The following is a 14,388-nucleotide window of genomic DNA, read 5'->3' on the forward strand; positions in this document are numbered from 1 at the left end:
GCTAGATTACAGACATGCACTGCCACTCCTGGGTTCTTCAAATCTTAAATTCACCCTCTGCAGTCATCCTGACAGGCTCCAGCTCGCTGCTCCCAGAAGAGATCCAGATACAGAGGGGAGGATGCAGCAAAGCATATCCCACACTTTGGGTGGAATCCTTTCGATTCCACTTACTGGTGAACGTCCAGTCACTGTGTGATTTCTAAATGATCTGTTCTCTTACACCTTTTTAATCAGAGTAACACAAGGCAAGTGCTAATTCTCATTTTACAATCTAAAGGGAAAAACCTCATCTTTTTTACAATAATTGAAGATGTCGGAAAGGCAGGCTTCTAAATTAGGACTTCTTTCCCCTCACCTGTACCTGGTTTGCACCTGCCGAACCTGTCATTTTCAGTGCAGGGGAATTCTGTTGTGTGCTGGACTTAAGTTCTGTGGTACAGTCAGCACTTGCAAGCAAATGAACTCCTTAGGTTAGGTCACAGTGTATCTCATGAAGATGCTTCGTAAACTAGAAAGAAGTGCTTTGTCTTCTGCCTGTGTACTCAAGGAATTGCGGGAGGTGGGAGGGGAAGGAGCCAGTACAATGGTGTGTATAGAAATATTAAGGCAAAGATTATTCAGCCATGTACAGTTCCTTTAGCTCTCTGCTCCATTTTTTGGAGAAGTTCCAAGTATGTTTTCTCCTTCCTCATGTATAAGTATTGGAATATGTGGGCAAGAGGAGTCCTAAAGTCTTCACTGAAGTTTTCCAATGTCAACTTATTAGCTTTATCGTCAAGAACATTCCAAGAGATTAAGCCCCATCTCCATGCCAACCTTGTATCACGTGGTGCAGGAGATGCATCAGTCCCACATATATAGGCTTACAGAGCAGGCCGTGTGCACTGGGTGTGTTGGTGAGTGAAACACGCCCGGGGGGGGGGGGGCTTGCTACTTACACCAGATGAAAGCGTTTGTGTTCTTCAGCTCCCCATGGGACAGGCGTCTCTATGTGCCCTACACCACAGGAAGCACAGGGCCTCTCACTCCCTGGAAGGAAATAGGAGCAGGAAAGTCACGAGGGCCTTTTAGAAGATGACAGAGACCAAAGAACTTCAGGAACCAAGAAAACTGTCTTATGGAATTTCACGTTTAGGACATGTCTCGTGTTCTGTGCTTGGTGTCTCAGCACAGATACTCTTGTCTCTCTCCGGCTGTGACACTTTTTATGAGACCTGAGGGAGCCCATAGTCTTGTGCTTGGTCACCCATTAATCCATTTCTTTTTGAGCAACAAGCCAAGCTCTGAGCCTTGGGTCTGTGTTACCCACTGGTGTCGCTGCCAGGGAAGCGTGCAGAAAGGGCCGAGGCCTCCCCCGCAGAGGCTCCACACTGCACATCTGTCCCAAAGCTCATGTTGAGTTACTTGTCTTCTTTTGTCTTTCTTTCATGTTACTCTTTTTCTTTTCTCTTTCCTTCTAAACAGCTTTTGCTGGGGAATATTTCAAAGGCACAGTTAGTACCATACACATGCATTTACCTATAATCCACACTTTTCAAAAATGCAAACCCTGCGTCTCGCCTGCTGTAGCAGACTTCTTGTTCCTAGGCTCTTCCTATTGTGGCATGCTTCATTGTTAACAGCATCTGTTTTTATTTTTTTTTTATTCATACATTCCAATAGTACCTTTCTTAGATTCATATGACCGTTCCCCTTGAGTTTCTTTATTTAACCGATGTGTGTGGGCATACTCCTATCATGTTACGTTTCCTTTCCTTTGGTTCTTTCTCCCCTCCTTCCTGTCTTTAAAAAAGCAATTATTTTATTCTGGTGTTTCTTTTACTTATCAGTAAGCATGTGTAAACAAACACATACACATGCACAATTATCTGTATGTGCTTTATTTCATATTTGCCCTCAAATATAGTTTAGCTGGGTATAAAATTCCAGGTTAGCTTATATTGTTCCTTGGCCTTATGATGACAGTATTCCTTGCATTCTGTTCCCTTTTTGAGAAGCAAAATGTCCTGTTTCAGGCTCATGACATCCTTTGTAGATAATGAATCTTTCCTCTCTGAGTGCCTTTGCCATTGTGGGGGTGGAAGAAGGTAATGCATTGTTTCTAGATGTGTGATTAATGCATTGTTTCTAGATGTGTGATTGTTCTTATGTACCTAAGTGACTGGTGTGATTTTTTAGTCTACAGGTTCATATCTGCTCAGTTGCTAAACATTGTCTGCCTTTACCTTCTCACATACTGCTTCTCCTTCATTTTCTGTGTTCTTTCCTCCTGGAGGTCTTACTGTCAATAGATTATTCTTTAAGTTCTACGCCACTTGTCACTTTTCCTCTAAGTTTCCAGTCATTTATTTACACCACATTCAGGTAAATTCCTTGTCCATTTTGAGTTTACCATTTTAATCTGTCTGTGCTTATTTTCTACCTAAGGATACTTAATGTCTTTCTAAACCTCACTTTTTAATATGTGATTCTTGTTTTGCCTATAGATTTCATAATTTTATTATCTGTTATTTGCCAGTTTTAAATAAATTACATGAAAATGCCATTCCAATTCCTGTAGTTCCTATGTAGGTGCATCATGCCATGTAATTGGTGACCATCTCAGGATCCCAGGGTGACTCAGGGTGAGAGATTCCACGCATCCCCTGTGCTTTTGATTGAGTCTGTCAATAGCAAGGCCTTTGGTTCATGGTGAGCTCATGTGTGGCTTCACCATGGGACAGTTCTCGTTGTCAAGTCCTAGTCCTGGAGCTCAATACTCCAAGTCTAGTATTTGTTAAAACTTGCACAGCCTCAATGAGTCAAGTGAACTTAGGTCAGCTTTTCTGACACGAAGCTGGATTGGAGATCTCTGTTTTCAAAGATGACTTTTTTATTCACATAGTTAACTTCCTTGGAAACTGCCAGGCTGGCAGACAGAGTTCTTTCTGTTTTCTCTTTCTTGGTGAGTAACATTTCATGGCTCCTGACTTTATTCAAAAGCTCAGTTCCAATTTTTGATTAATTGAATGCATTAAAGCATCATCTAAGGGGATAGATGTTAAATTTAACCCTCTACAGCATGTATCAGCCCTGGGTTCTTCCTGGTTCGTCTATCATTAATACTTCCCAGCATTCTATTTTTTTTTTTTTTTTTTTGGTCTTTTTCATTTTTACCGGTACCAGGGATCGAACTCACGACTGCCTGCTTGCAAGGCAGGTGCTTATGCCGCTGAGCTAAATCCCCAGCCCCAACCAGCATTCTATTTTTGAGTGTCCTCTGTGTGTCCAGTAATTTCTCTTTTTTGTTTATGTCATGTATGTGAAAAATAATTTCCCTAGGCTTTATGAAGTATTTTTATTAGAACCATGGTGCTGTCACTTCTGCTGACATAGTCTTGTCTTCTACCTTGTTGGTTTGTACTTATGCTACATTTTGTTTGTTTTCTTTTTGGCGGACTACGTGTGTGTGTGTGTGTGTGTGTGTGATTCTGTATTAGAATTTTAATTGATAAATCGTGGCTGTGTATGTTTATGACACATGGAGCGATGTTTTAACTGCAGCCACACTGCATGACAATGGAGTCGGGCAGCTGACATGCTTGCATCTCCTGTTGCTTTTCCAAAAAGGAAAGCAATAACCAAATAAATTAATAATAACAGAGAAATGCTTTACTTGGAAAAGAGCAGCAAATAGGAGTGTTTGCCTGAAATTTCCTGACATTCTTACTCAGCTCATATATAACTTTTGTATCTGGTTGTATTGCCAGGATTTAAGCAAGTGTAATTAAATTATTATTTGGTTCTTCCTCTGGGAGTTGTTTAGTCATTCTGTCTTCTTTGTTGTATAACTTCATTAGAGATGTGAACTACTTTCAGAGATAAGAAAAGACCAAACATAAATTTTTTGGTATGTTTTAGTAGTTTCTTTCATATTACTGGCCAAACTGAATTGTTACATTTAACCTGGCATGGGGAAATTGTCAAAATAAGGATGAACTTTTTTCAAATAAAGTTTAGTTAAATATAACTTGTTTCATTAGCCTGAGTTAAGTGACTAATGATAAAATTTTACTTAAAAAATTAATAGCCAAAGTATAATGTTAAATATCTTTTTAAAAACTATTATTTCTGCTTAGATTTTTAATGCCAGTTTTATTATTCATTGCAGTACTCAGTAATTTAATATTCATGTTTTAAAAAGTACTTGTATACTTGTTATTATCTCAAAAAGAAAAAAAGATAGTCTAATGGTAGTATCATTCGTATTCATTAAAAGCAGACCTGTTTTGCTCACCGCTAATGATAAGGAATTACTGCAGAGGCGGCCTGCTCTGATGGGCGGCCAAGTGTGTGGGTCAGATGCCTGGAGCAGGGTGAGTCAAGGGAGAGGGGAGGGAGAGGAGTTACATAAACAGTGTGAGAGGACAGATTGACTTGTCCCCTGCAGGCCACCATAGGTCCTTTGGTTTTTTGCTGAGTGTTGCTGGATGATATGGGAAATTCCAAACAGAGATCAGCACCTGGCTATGCTTCAAAGTATTGTTCGTACATTGGCACATCAGGAAAGAACTAGGAAGACCAGTCCAGCTGGGGTGATTTGTATGAGGGGCACTGAGTGGTGAGAAGTGGTCCTGGGCTTTACCATGGAGTGGTGTGGAAAGTTCTTGCTACAGAATTGAATAAGACATACGATGAGAAAGTGAAGTACAGTGGGTTTGGGGCTTTTGTTGTCATCTGAGTAAGTGAAAAAGTGGTTGCCACATCTAGAAAGGGAAAATCCTGAAGCAGGAACAACTGGGAAGAAATGGGGTTCCAGGGCGCAATTGTAGACACCAAAGATGTACATGGGTGGTAGTTTCATGAATAGAGAAAGGGACTGTGGCCAGGGTTTATGGGAGGAGTCGGCTGGAGATACAGTCTGGAAAACCAGCATCGAGGTAGAATTTACATCCAAAAACTAGGATGATAGGATGATGAGCTCACCTAGAAGCAAGACTAGAAAAAGAACTTGGGACTTCCAGGGACTGCCGTGTGCCTGAAAATTCAGATCCTCAGCACTGGTTCTCACTGTGAAGGCAGAGTTTAGCTACCAGAGATAACCGTTTCTCTTTCCAGCATCTGAGGACCTACATTGGCCCAAACACCTCGAAACTCAGAGGAAAACCCTCGTAATGTCCATATTTAAATGCTATTTCATCTTTCTAAATGTTTGCTTTATTTTTTTAAATTTTATTGATTCCCTTTTAATTTTGAAGTGGTCACTTTAAAATGAGCAGTTTCCATTATTGTTTACTAGCATAATTTAAACTCTCTTGCCTTGGTTCTTACTATTTTTGCAGAATCCCAGGCAGCAGATGTGAACAGAGAATTGACAGCAGCCTGTCTTTTAGGAGGAAGGAGAGCAGTGAGAAAAGAGAGGGCATGGAAATCAATAGACTCGATACGAGTTCAGAAAAAGACACTGCTCTTTCCCCATAGCCATGTCTTATAATAAGTGTGAATTTTTAGGTGTTGATTGAGAAGTGTGTCTGCTGAGTTTTTTTTTCCTAGTGAAACGCTATTTCTTCCCTGTCACTACCGCCTTTCTAGAAGAAGGGCAAAAACACAGACAAGGACAGGGTCCTGTCTCAAGTTAGCCTTTTGCATAAACTTGACGATGTATTAATTAATGTGCCAAAGTCAAGCATCATCACTAAAAGGTGTCATTTTTCTTGCTGCAAGATGGAAAAGAGTTAAGTTTGCTTTTCATTAAGTATATAAATCAATTATGCTTGTGTGTTTGAAAGTAACAGCCTTGCAACCAGAGTGTTAATTAAAATTGATTAAGTTACACAAACATCTTGTATGTTTAATGGGCCTGAACACTATTTGTTAGGACAGGCAGGATAAATGGGGATAATTAAGAGCTTTTGACCAACTATTACGTTGCTTCATGGTATTTCTTATTCCCTGGTATCCTGGTCCATTTTGGCTTTTTAGCAAAGTAGCATACACTGTGGCTCGTGAACAGCAGAAATTTATCTCTCACAGTGCTAGAGGTCAGAAGGCTGAGGTCATGCTGTCCTCTCTGGTGGCACGGGGAGTGTGGTGAGGGTCTCCTTGCAGGCTGTGGCTGTCATGTTCTCCTTGTGTCCTTGCATGGTAGAAGAGTTGGCAACCTTCTGACGAGTGCTGCTAAAGGCTCGGGCTCCGTTCATGAGGGCTCAGTCCCCATAACCTAATTACGTCCCAGTGGGCTCTTTCCAGATGGCATTGCACTAGCGATTAGGTTTTAATATAAGAATTTGGGGGACCCTTGTATTGAGTCCATAACAACCTGTAAGGAGAGGAATGTCATCGGAACAAGAATGTCAGCATGGTTTTGGACCCCACATGAACCACTTCAGACTGAGCATATTAGGGAGAACATTCTGGGCCCGAATCTCAGGCATAGCATACTTTTCTATAATCAAGTTAATATCGTTAACAAATAAGACTAATTTAACTTCTTTCTTTTCAGTCTGATGTCTTTTATTTCTTGTTTCCCTGGCTTAGACCTCCTGCAGGATGCCAGACAGAGGCAGACGTAGCACACATCCTTTATTTATGCTGTAGCAGAAAAAGTTCACCCTTTACGATTAACTGTGAATTTTTCAGAGACTATCAAAATACACAAACTCTACTTTGTTGGATGTTTTAACATGAAATAGTATTGAATGTTGTCAACTACATTTTCTGTAGCTATTAGGATTACTGAGGGGTTTTTTTCTCTCCTGTATTGTAATATATTACACTGGTTTTCAGATATGAAACCAACCTTGCATTTTTTTGGGTAAGTTTCACATAGTTGTAATATATTAACATTTGCATATGTGGCTGAATTTGGTTTGCTAATATTTTATTAAAGAGTTTTGTATCCATATTCATAAGAGAAATTGGTCTCTAGTTTTGTTTGACGATAATTTTGTTTGGAATTGCTGTCCGGGTGATACTGGCCTCATAGAATGAAAAAAAAAAGTGGGTTTTTTATCTTCTATTTCCTGGAGTATTGGTAAAAGTAAATTACTATTCTTTAATTGGGAGAATTCACCAGTAAAGTCACTGGGCAAGGGACTTCTCTTGGCAAATAGTGTTTTATCTTTTCATTGTGAAGTCAATCTCTTTCCTTTTGGTCGATAGAGCTATTCAGACTTTCTCCATCCTCTTGAGCTACTTTACAGTGTGATAACATACCTTATTCTTGCCTAAATACATATCTGTCATGCATTCAACCAAAGCCAAGCTAGATAATGTTAGTAGCATTGTTACCCTTCCTCAGCATTGTCTCAATAGAATGACATAAGAAGCAAAGTAATGGATTTCAAATACATCCATAAAAAACAGACCAGCTCTTCTGAGATCTCTTTCTTATACTCAGATGTTTATTACAGAATGGAGGGAAAAGGCCTGGGCAGTGGTGGTGAAACGGTGGAGTGGGTGTTTTTGAGTTTTTTTTCCAAACTAAAACCTCAGTGTTTAGCTTTAGTGGAAGTGTTGGCACATTGTGACAGATAAGTGGGTTTGGGGTTGCAATTTGAACACTTGTCATCACTGGCCTAGGACTTATAAAAGTCATTACACATAAAAATCCATTATTCAAATTGTGATTTATAAATCATTTGAATTAGATGGACTTATCACAACTGTTAAATTTTTGATAGGTGTATAACTAAAAGCCAGTATAATTTCAAAACTGCTTACCCATTGACAGCAAAATTCAAATGTGACATAGTACAAGGAACAAAAAGATGTTTGCTCAATACTTCTAATAAAAAATTTAGATTTTTGGAGTTTTTTCCAAAAGAAAGGAAAATTAGGAGAAATACCTAATTCTTCCCTAAGTCTCTAAGTACTAATGAGATCATAATCTCTGAAAAGAAAACCTGTCTAGTTAATGGATTAGGATTAAACAGTAGGATTATAAACTGACTCTGGTATTTTATTGGCTCTGGTATTTCAATAAGAATTTTGAAAGAGAAGGATTTACCAAATGAAGAGGAAATGGAAAACCAAACAGGATACAGTAAAGCCTCCAAGACATTAGTAAGAGGTAGAATCTGCTACCATGCCTTGGTTTGTAAGGAAACGGAATGCAAGTGCTGGAGGCAGAAGCCGAGCTCCTGAGCCTTTCTCCAGATGCTAGAATGACGGAGAGTCCTCCTGGCTGAGCCTGAGACCAGTGCAGACAGGTTCTCTGACAAGGATCTGGGACTTTGGGAAAGACTAGAGAATCAGACCATCAAAAAGGACTGCTACCATTTTCCCCAGAAAATAAAACCTAGCTGGATAATAATCAAGCCTCGCAGGCTAGAGATCCAACCCCAGTCAGCCTATACCTTGGTACTTTGGTTCACAAACTTAATCCATTCCATGACTCTGGGAAAGATGGCCACATTTCTGTTCCTGGTAGGAGATGGCCGCAGTCATGTTGGTCACCCCAATGGGGGGTTCACGAAAAGAAGCGAAATTTTGCCCAGTGCTTCTGTTTGTGAACTGAATGGCTCATAAGCAGAAACTTTCATGAACTGAGGTTTTACTGTGCTCTCCTGAGCTGCCGTACAGGAAAGCTATGAGCAAAAGAACAGTGATGGCAGGCATGGCAGCGAGAGGCTGACAGGGATAGCATATTTGATCTGTAGTTTACAAGGCCATTATTTTCCAGCCTGTGTCTCATTTAGGGGAAAAGAGTGTAGAAGGAAATATATTCAGCCTTTTTGTTTCTCTGCCCTCCAGTCTCCCACCAGCACTTAGCACTGCCTAAACTTAGGTAAAATTATTTCCAAAGAAGAACGGCGTCTGAAAGAGGTGTGTGGATGTGAGTTTGAAGCAGGACGTTTCCAGTGTGCTTAGTGGCAAATTTGTTGATCTAATATGCAGAGACAAGGAGCTCCATGCACAGCAAGCAAGAAAACCATTTTAAAATGACAGTATGAAAGATGTGGAGTTAAGGAGCCAGCAGAGGAAATTTTAAAATATTATAAAGATATATAACTAACGAAACATAGCAGTGAAAAAGGAATACAAAGACAAAAGGGTAAATAGGAAAATAAATAGTAAGGGTTAGGGGGTAGATTTACAATGACAGCAACAGAAGTAAATGAATACAACATACACACGCAAAGAGATCGTAAGAGTAAGATAAAATTAAAGCATTCTAAGCGTGAAAGGAGCAAACACTTCAAGTGGCCAAGCCACGTGCTGTGTATGGGGTGCGGCCCTGAGCACGAGAGATACAAGGGCAGTAAACGAGTGGGAAGTATGTCACCTAAACAGTAGTCATCAAAACCCACGATTATACCTGTGTTAATATCAGAAGGCTGAACATAAGGCGAAAGAACTAACAGAGAGAAAGATATTAATTAGTAATGGAATAACCTGCTCAAAAATCAAAGATTCACAAAATGTACTTAATGTAGCTCATAAACTAGAAAGAAAATTATGCAAACTTCATCATCATTAGATATTTAAATCCGTTTTTCCTACCATTACTATATGAATAAGGCTTTAGAAGGTCCAACAAGGATTATAAACATCTTAATTATTCTACAGAGAACACTAAAGCCACCTGCAAAGTACACATCGTCTTAACTGGAAATGGACAAATGACCAAGATAGAATCCATCTATGTCAGAAAAGTGCCTCGTGGCCTTTGAAAAGATTGAAATAAGTTTTTAAAAATAAATCTTGCAGTCTGCTTTTTAAACACACCAACATCAAATAATTACAATATAATATCTACAATATTACCTAATACTTTAGTGTTTTCATTACAGTAATTCACGATCACATAAGAAATCATGAGAGATCTGGGGATTTCACTCAGCGGCACAGTGCCTGCCTGGCAGGTGTGAGGTCCTGAGTTCGATTCCCAGTAGCAAAAGACAAACAAAGCCAAGAAATTATGATAGAATTTTTAAAATGTTTAAATTACAAAAGAATGTTAAAATATGTGGCTTATAATTAATGCAATAATTGAGAGAGAAATTAATTTCTTTAAACTTCTTATGTTAAAGCAGAATAAAAAGTTAGAATCAAGTATTTTCAATTTTGGTAGCCTGAAAAAGATGATCAGATTAGAATGAGACAAACAGAAGAAAATAAATATTAAAGATAAAAGGAGAAATCACCAAAATAGAAAACATTGAAGAAAGAAAATTAAAACCTAAACTTTGTTTTTTAAAGCATTGTTTAAAGATCCCTAAAACCCTACCAGCACTGATCATGAAAAGAGAGACAAACAGACAGACAGACAGACATAGAGAACCACAAAGTATCCAAACAAATAGGGGGGGAAGAGAATTCATTATGGATCCCTCCGACTGTTGTAATCAGGGCTTGAAAAGGAATAGCTTTAATACAGGATTCATAAATTTATAGGATTATCTTATAATATTCACCCAAAAAGTCAAACCCAGAAGAGTGCAAGAAATCTGTCACACTAGAGACCTAAAGAATCCAGCCATGGCCCTGGATCCCTAGATCTGTGCAATACCCAGAACGCATGGCAATGTCTCATACTAGTCCTTATCAAGAGTCAGTGGTGGAAGCTAGAAAGTCTGTGCCAGCTGGGCAAAAGGATCAGGCTGAGGAATCTGCGCTGGAGACAGGAAGCGATGCTCCAGAGGCAGTCTAAAACCAGAGCTCCCAGCAGAGAGCGGCAGCCATCGCCTGGTACAGCAAAGACCTGAGCTCCTCCAACAATAACAGCCCAGTTCGTATCAGCAAAGGAAGTGGTCAAATATAAATGAATTTTATAATTGTTAATAGACAAAAATACCCTCCCTACTCATGGAAAGAGGCTAAAAGAGGCAGGTGTACATAGTACACCTGCACTATGTATAAGAAATCTAGCCATAATAGAAAAACAAAGAAAGGTTGGAAATAGAAGATGGAGAACAGCTTACAGAAAAAAATAAACTTACCATAATGCAAATTTCTGGTAACACAGAATTCAAATGAAAGGCATCCAGCATGAAAAACATATTTTATTATTAATGCTGAAGTCTCCAAGCAATTTTAACAATCATACATGGTTATGCATTCCATCATCTCTTTGAAATAAATAAAGCAGAAATTATTAAAAATATTCAACTATATTGGCAAACTGACAGCACTAGTTGGAAATGATAATGCTTACTGTAGCAGTGACAGACCAAATAAGTCAGCCTTTCAGGGTTTTGATTCATTCATCTGGCTCCCATAGATATAGTTTTGCTTTGTTTTGTTTTGTTTTTATGGTACTGAGGATTGAACTCATGGCCTCGCACTTGCCAAGCAGACTCTTATGCTGCTGAGTTAAATCTCTGGCCCTCATGTATGTATTTTGAGACCGCACTTTGTTGTCAGCAAAAAGATAGATGTGTATACATCTCCAAGTGACATAAAAGTACAGTGTACTTATGACACTCAAGAAGAAAAAAAAATTGTCAAAGTGAAATAATGAAGCTACAACCATTACGATCTCTGGTCAGGTCAAATGAAATTAGAAATGACGAGGCCAACCAAAAATAATCTTGTAAAACCGGAAGTGAGGTTTAAGAATTACTTTTGTGTTAAGAAAAAACAAAACTCAAAATTGCAGGCATTTTGGAAAGAGTGACCATGAGGAGCTGTCGCCATCAGAAACTGCGGTTTGGCTCCATGGTATTTGTTGTAATATTTTTGTCCTTGAGTGCATGCAGTAGGAAACACAAAAGATTGGCTGTGAGTGACAATAGAAAAGGAAAAATATGTTTCCATAAAGAAGAGATGAGTATTCAAAGTTGAATCAGAAAGTAATGTAGAACACAACAGAAAGCATAGTCTTTAATAATGGATCAAAAACTCATGGTTTAAGAATAAAATATGTAAAACTTCAAAAGACTGATCTAAAGAAAGCAAGATATTGAATAAAATAGGTCAGACACAGAAAGCTAAGCATCATGTGGTTTATGTTTTGTTAGAAACCTAAAATATAAATAAGTGAGTAGCATGGAGAGATAGAAAAAAGAAGACAGAATTTTGGAGGTGGAGAAGGGGATTAGAGAGAGGCAAGAAATGGGATAGGAAGGATGAAAAATGATCAGGAAAAATGATCAATATGTTACACATTTGTATTAATTCCCCCAAACAAACATTTCTATTTTACAATGTAAACATACACTAATAAAATATTAAGCACAAAACAAAATCAAATATGGAGTCTTTTAAATTTTAAGAGACTATTACACCAAATACTTTCCATTTGAAAATCTAGGTGAAACTACATTTTTCCAGGAACACTATCTAAACTGATTCAAGAAATAGAACCAGGAAACATGGCAGAATTATGACGTCTGCTCCTAGAACAGAAGCTAGATCAGGAGCACGACTTCAGGGACATAAACCCTGAGCACACTCTTAGTAGAGATACCATTTCAGACAAGTTTTCCAGCTCCTCTGGTCCTCGTCTTTTCTTTGTAAAAATGAAAGAATAGCAACTACTGTACAGGATTATTTTGGGGATAAAGAAAGCGTAGAGGACTCTCCGAACAGCAGCTGTCGTGGACATCAGTAAAGGTAGTGATCAACTCCAGATTATCACCATCGGCATCTTCACCATCACATTTATCATCGGAGTTTTTATAATTGAGTTTTATTAAACTACCAAGAGGAGATAACCCAATGAACAATCCCAGACCTGAGACAAAGATCTAATGCTTCTGAACTCAGCTTTATGAGGGCAGCATTCCCTGGACTTTGAGAAAGAATTAGGAGACTATAGAGTCCAAGAAAATCTGTCAGACATCCCATGTAAAGGTGGAGGAGCTTTTGTCAGACCAAAGCTCAGCACACGGATCATTGTATCTGCTTCTGTTCACGGGAATAGCAGGAGTCCTCGTGGCCCTGAGAGGCAGACTGAGATGCCCCCTCCGCTGTACCGGGTCTCCACAAGCAGCACGCTCTGAAAGGGTGTGTGGCAGTCAGGGGGTCTCAAGCACAGGCTACTGACTTCTGACCAGGGAGTCAGAGCGAAGAGTGAATTCTGAGAGGAGGTTTGCCAGTGAGTTAGGAGGCATATGATGCACTCCTAGGGTAGACTGTCGAACCTGTAGGCAGGGATAGCATCTGCAGGCTGTGACTCAGTACCTGATACGTCACCGGGTCAGGCTCCAGTGTTGCTTTGAGCTCTAGTTCCTGTTGGTCTTGCTTGTAGCAGGTCCACTGCGGTGATTTCTTGTAATAGAGGAGGTATCTGGGGTAGTGAGGTAAAAGCCTTCCCGTAGTCATGGCTCTGGGGCTTCCTCTCTGTACAGATCGCTTGCCTCATTTCTCGTTCTCCGAGGCTCACAGCTGTGTCCTTGCAGATGATTTCAGCCTGTTGCCGATTGGCGCCTGGTGCTTGCACTCCACTGGGCTTTGAGGGTACCCACCTGCTCCCCACAGCATATCTGCCCCTTCACTGTCTCTGGCCAGTCTACTTGGCAGGCACTTCGCCTGTGGTCCCAGACCCCACCGGACCTCTCCCCGGATGTTCCAGTTTGAAGTTCACCTTGGGTCATTTGCTGGTCCCTGGTATTTCTCAGCCTTCTATTCTTGCATTAAATGAAGTTGAAAAAGGATTTTAATTATTTAAAGGGACACTCAGAAATCTGTATGGTTGTTTAAATGGTGCTGTGGCTTGCCGGTGGTAGAACTTTACTTCTTACCAGTGTTTTTCGTGTGTTCACGGGATGCTTTCGTGTCCCTTGGCTGCTGGAGCACAGAAAAGGGATGCTCTGTGGAGTCTTAGAGGAGCCACAGTAAACATTCAACTGCATCTGTCCTGGAGAAACAATCTGGCTGGGTGGACTGGGAAGGCGGGGACTCAGTGCTTCCGGGCCCATAGGAACAAAGGGGGTGCGTGATATTTCCCATGCCATCGTGGTGAGGCCCCTCCTCAGCAGCAGCTGCCACAACACCCATGGCTGGAAAGAGGTCACCAAGTGGAAGACATGGCCAAGTCAAGCATGACAGTGCCAAGCCCATAGATCAGCTACTCACAAAGTTTTCTTTCATAAAGCACTAATGCTTTTAGTACAGTATCTACAGTTACAGCAAGCGATCAACCATGACAACAGCATAGACACACTACGGGCAAATGGTTCTTTAGGTTGAGGTCCATTTTCATTCCTCACAGTGATCAGGGACGTTTGCAGTGCCCATTTGTGTAAGCCCTAGTGTGTGGAGCCAGAGTCGTGCTGGAGCTCTCCAGAACATAGGCGTGGCCGTCACCCTAACATGTGGCCTTTTATTTCCTGGCAGAACGTCCATCCTCGGCATTTCCTTTGGAGCTGCGTTCCTCTCGCTGGCCTTCATCCTTTTCGTCTGCTTTGCTGGACAGCTTTTGGTAGGTACTTCAGATACGGGACTCCTTTGAAAGGTGTG

The 14,388-nt window shown here is 40.2% G+C and overlaps 1 protein-coding gene across 5 annotated transcripts in view; it reads left to right on the forward strand.

Moving 5' to 3' along the window:
- Adcy2 (adenylate cyclase 2) overlaps positions 1–14,388 on the forward strand; it is a 396,939-nt gene that overhangs the window by 313,586 nt on the left and 68,965 nt on the right. For all 5 annotated transcript variants that reach the window (XM_063257949.1, XM_063257950.1, XM_063257951.1 and 2 more), the window contains one exon: positions 14,266–14,350. In XM_063257949.1, the coding sequence (XP_063114019.1) occupies positions 14,266–14,350 (85 nt within the window). The remainder of the gene's footprint in view (positions 1–14,265; positions 14,351–14,388) is intronic.

The sequence above is a fragment of the Cavia porcellus genome, unplaced genomic scaffold, assembly GCF_034190915.1.
Source record: "Cavia porcellus strain 051 isolate PalLab524CR breed Dunkin Hartley unplaced genomic scaffold, mCavPor4.1 scaffold_11, whole genome shotgun sequence".
Taxonomy (NCBI): Eukaryota; Metazoa; Chordata; class Mammalia; order Rodentia; family Caviidae; genus Cavia; species Cavia porcellus.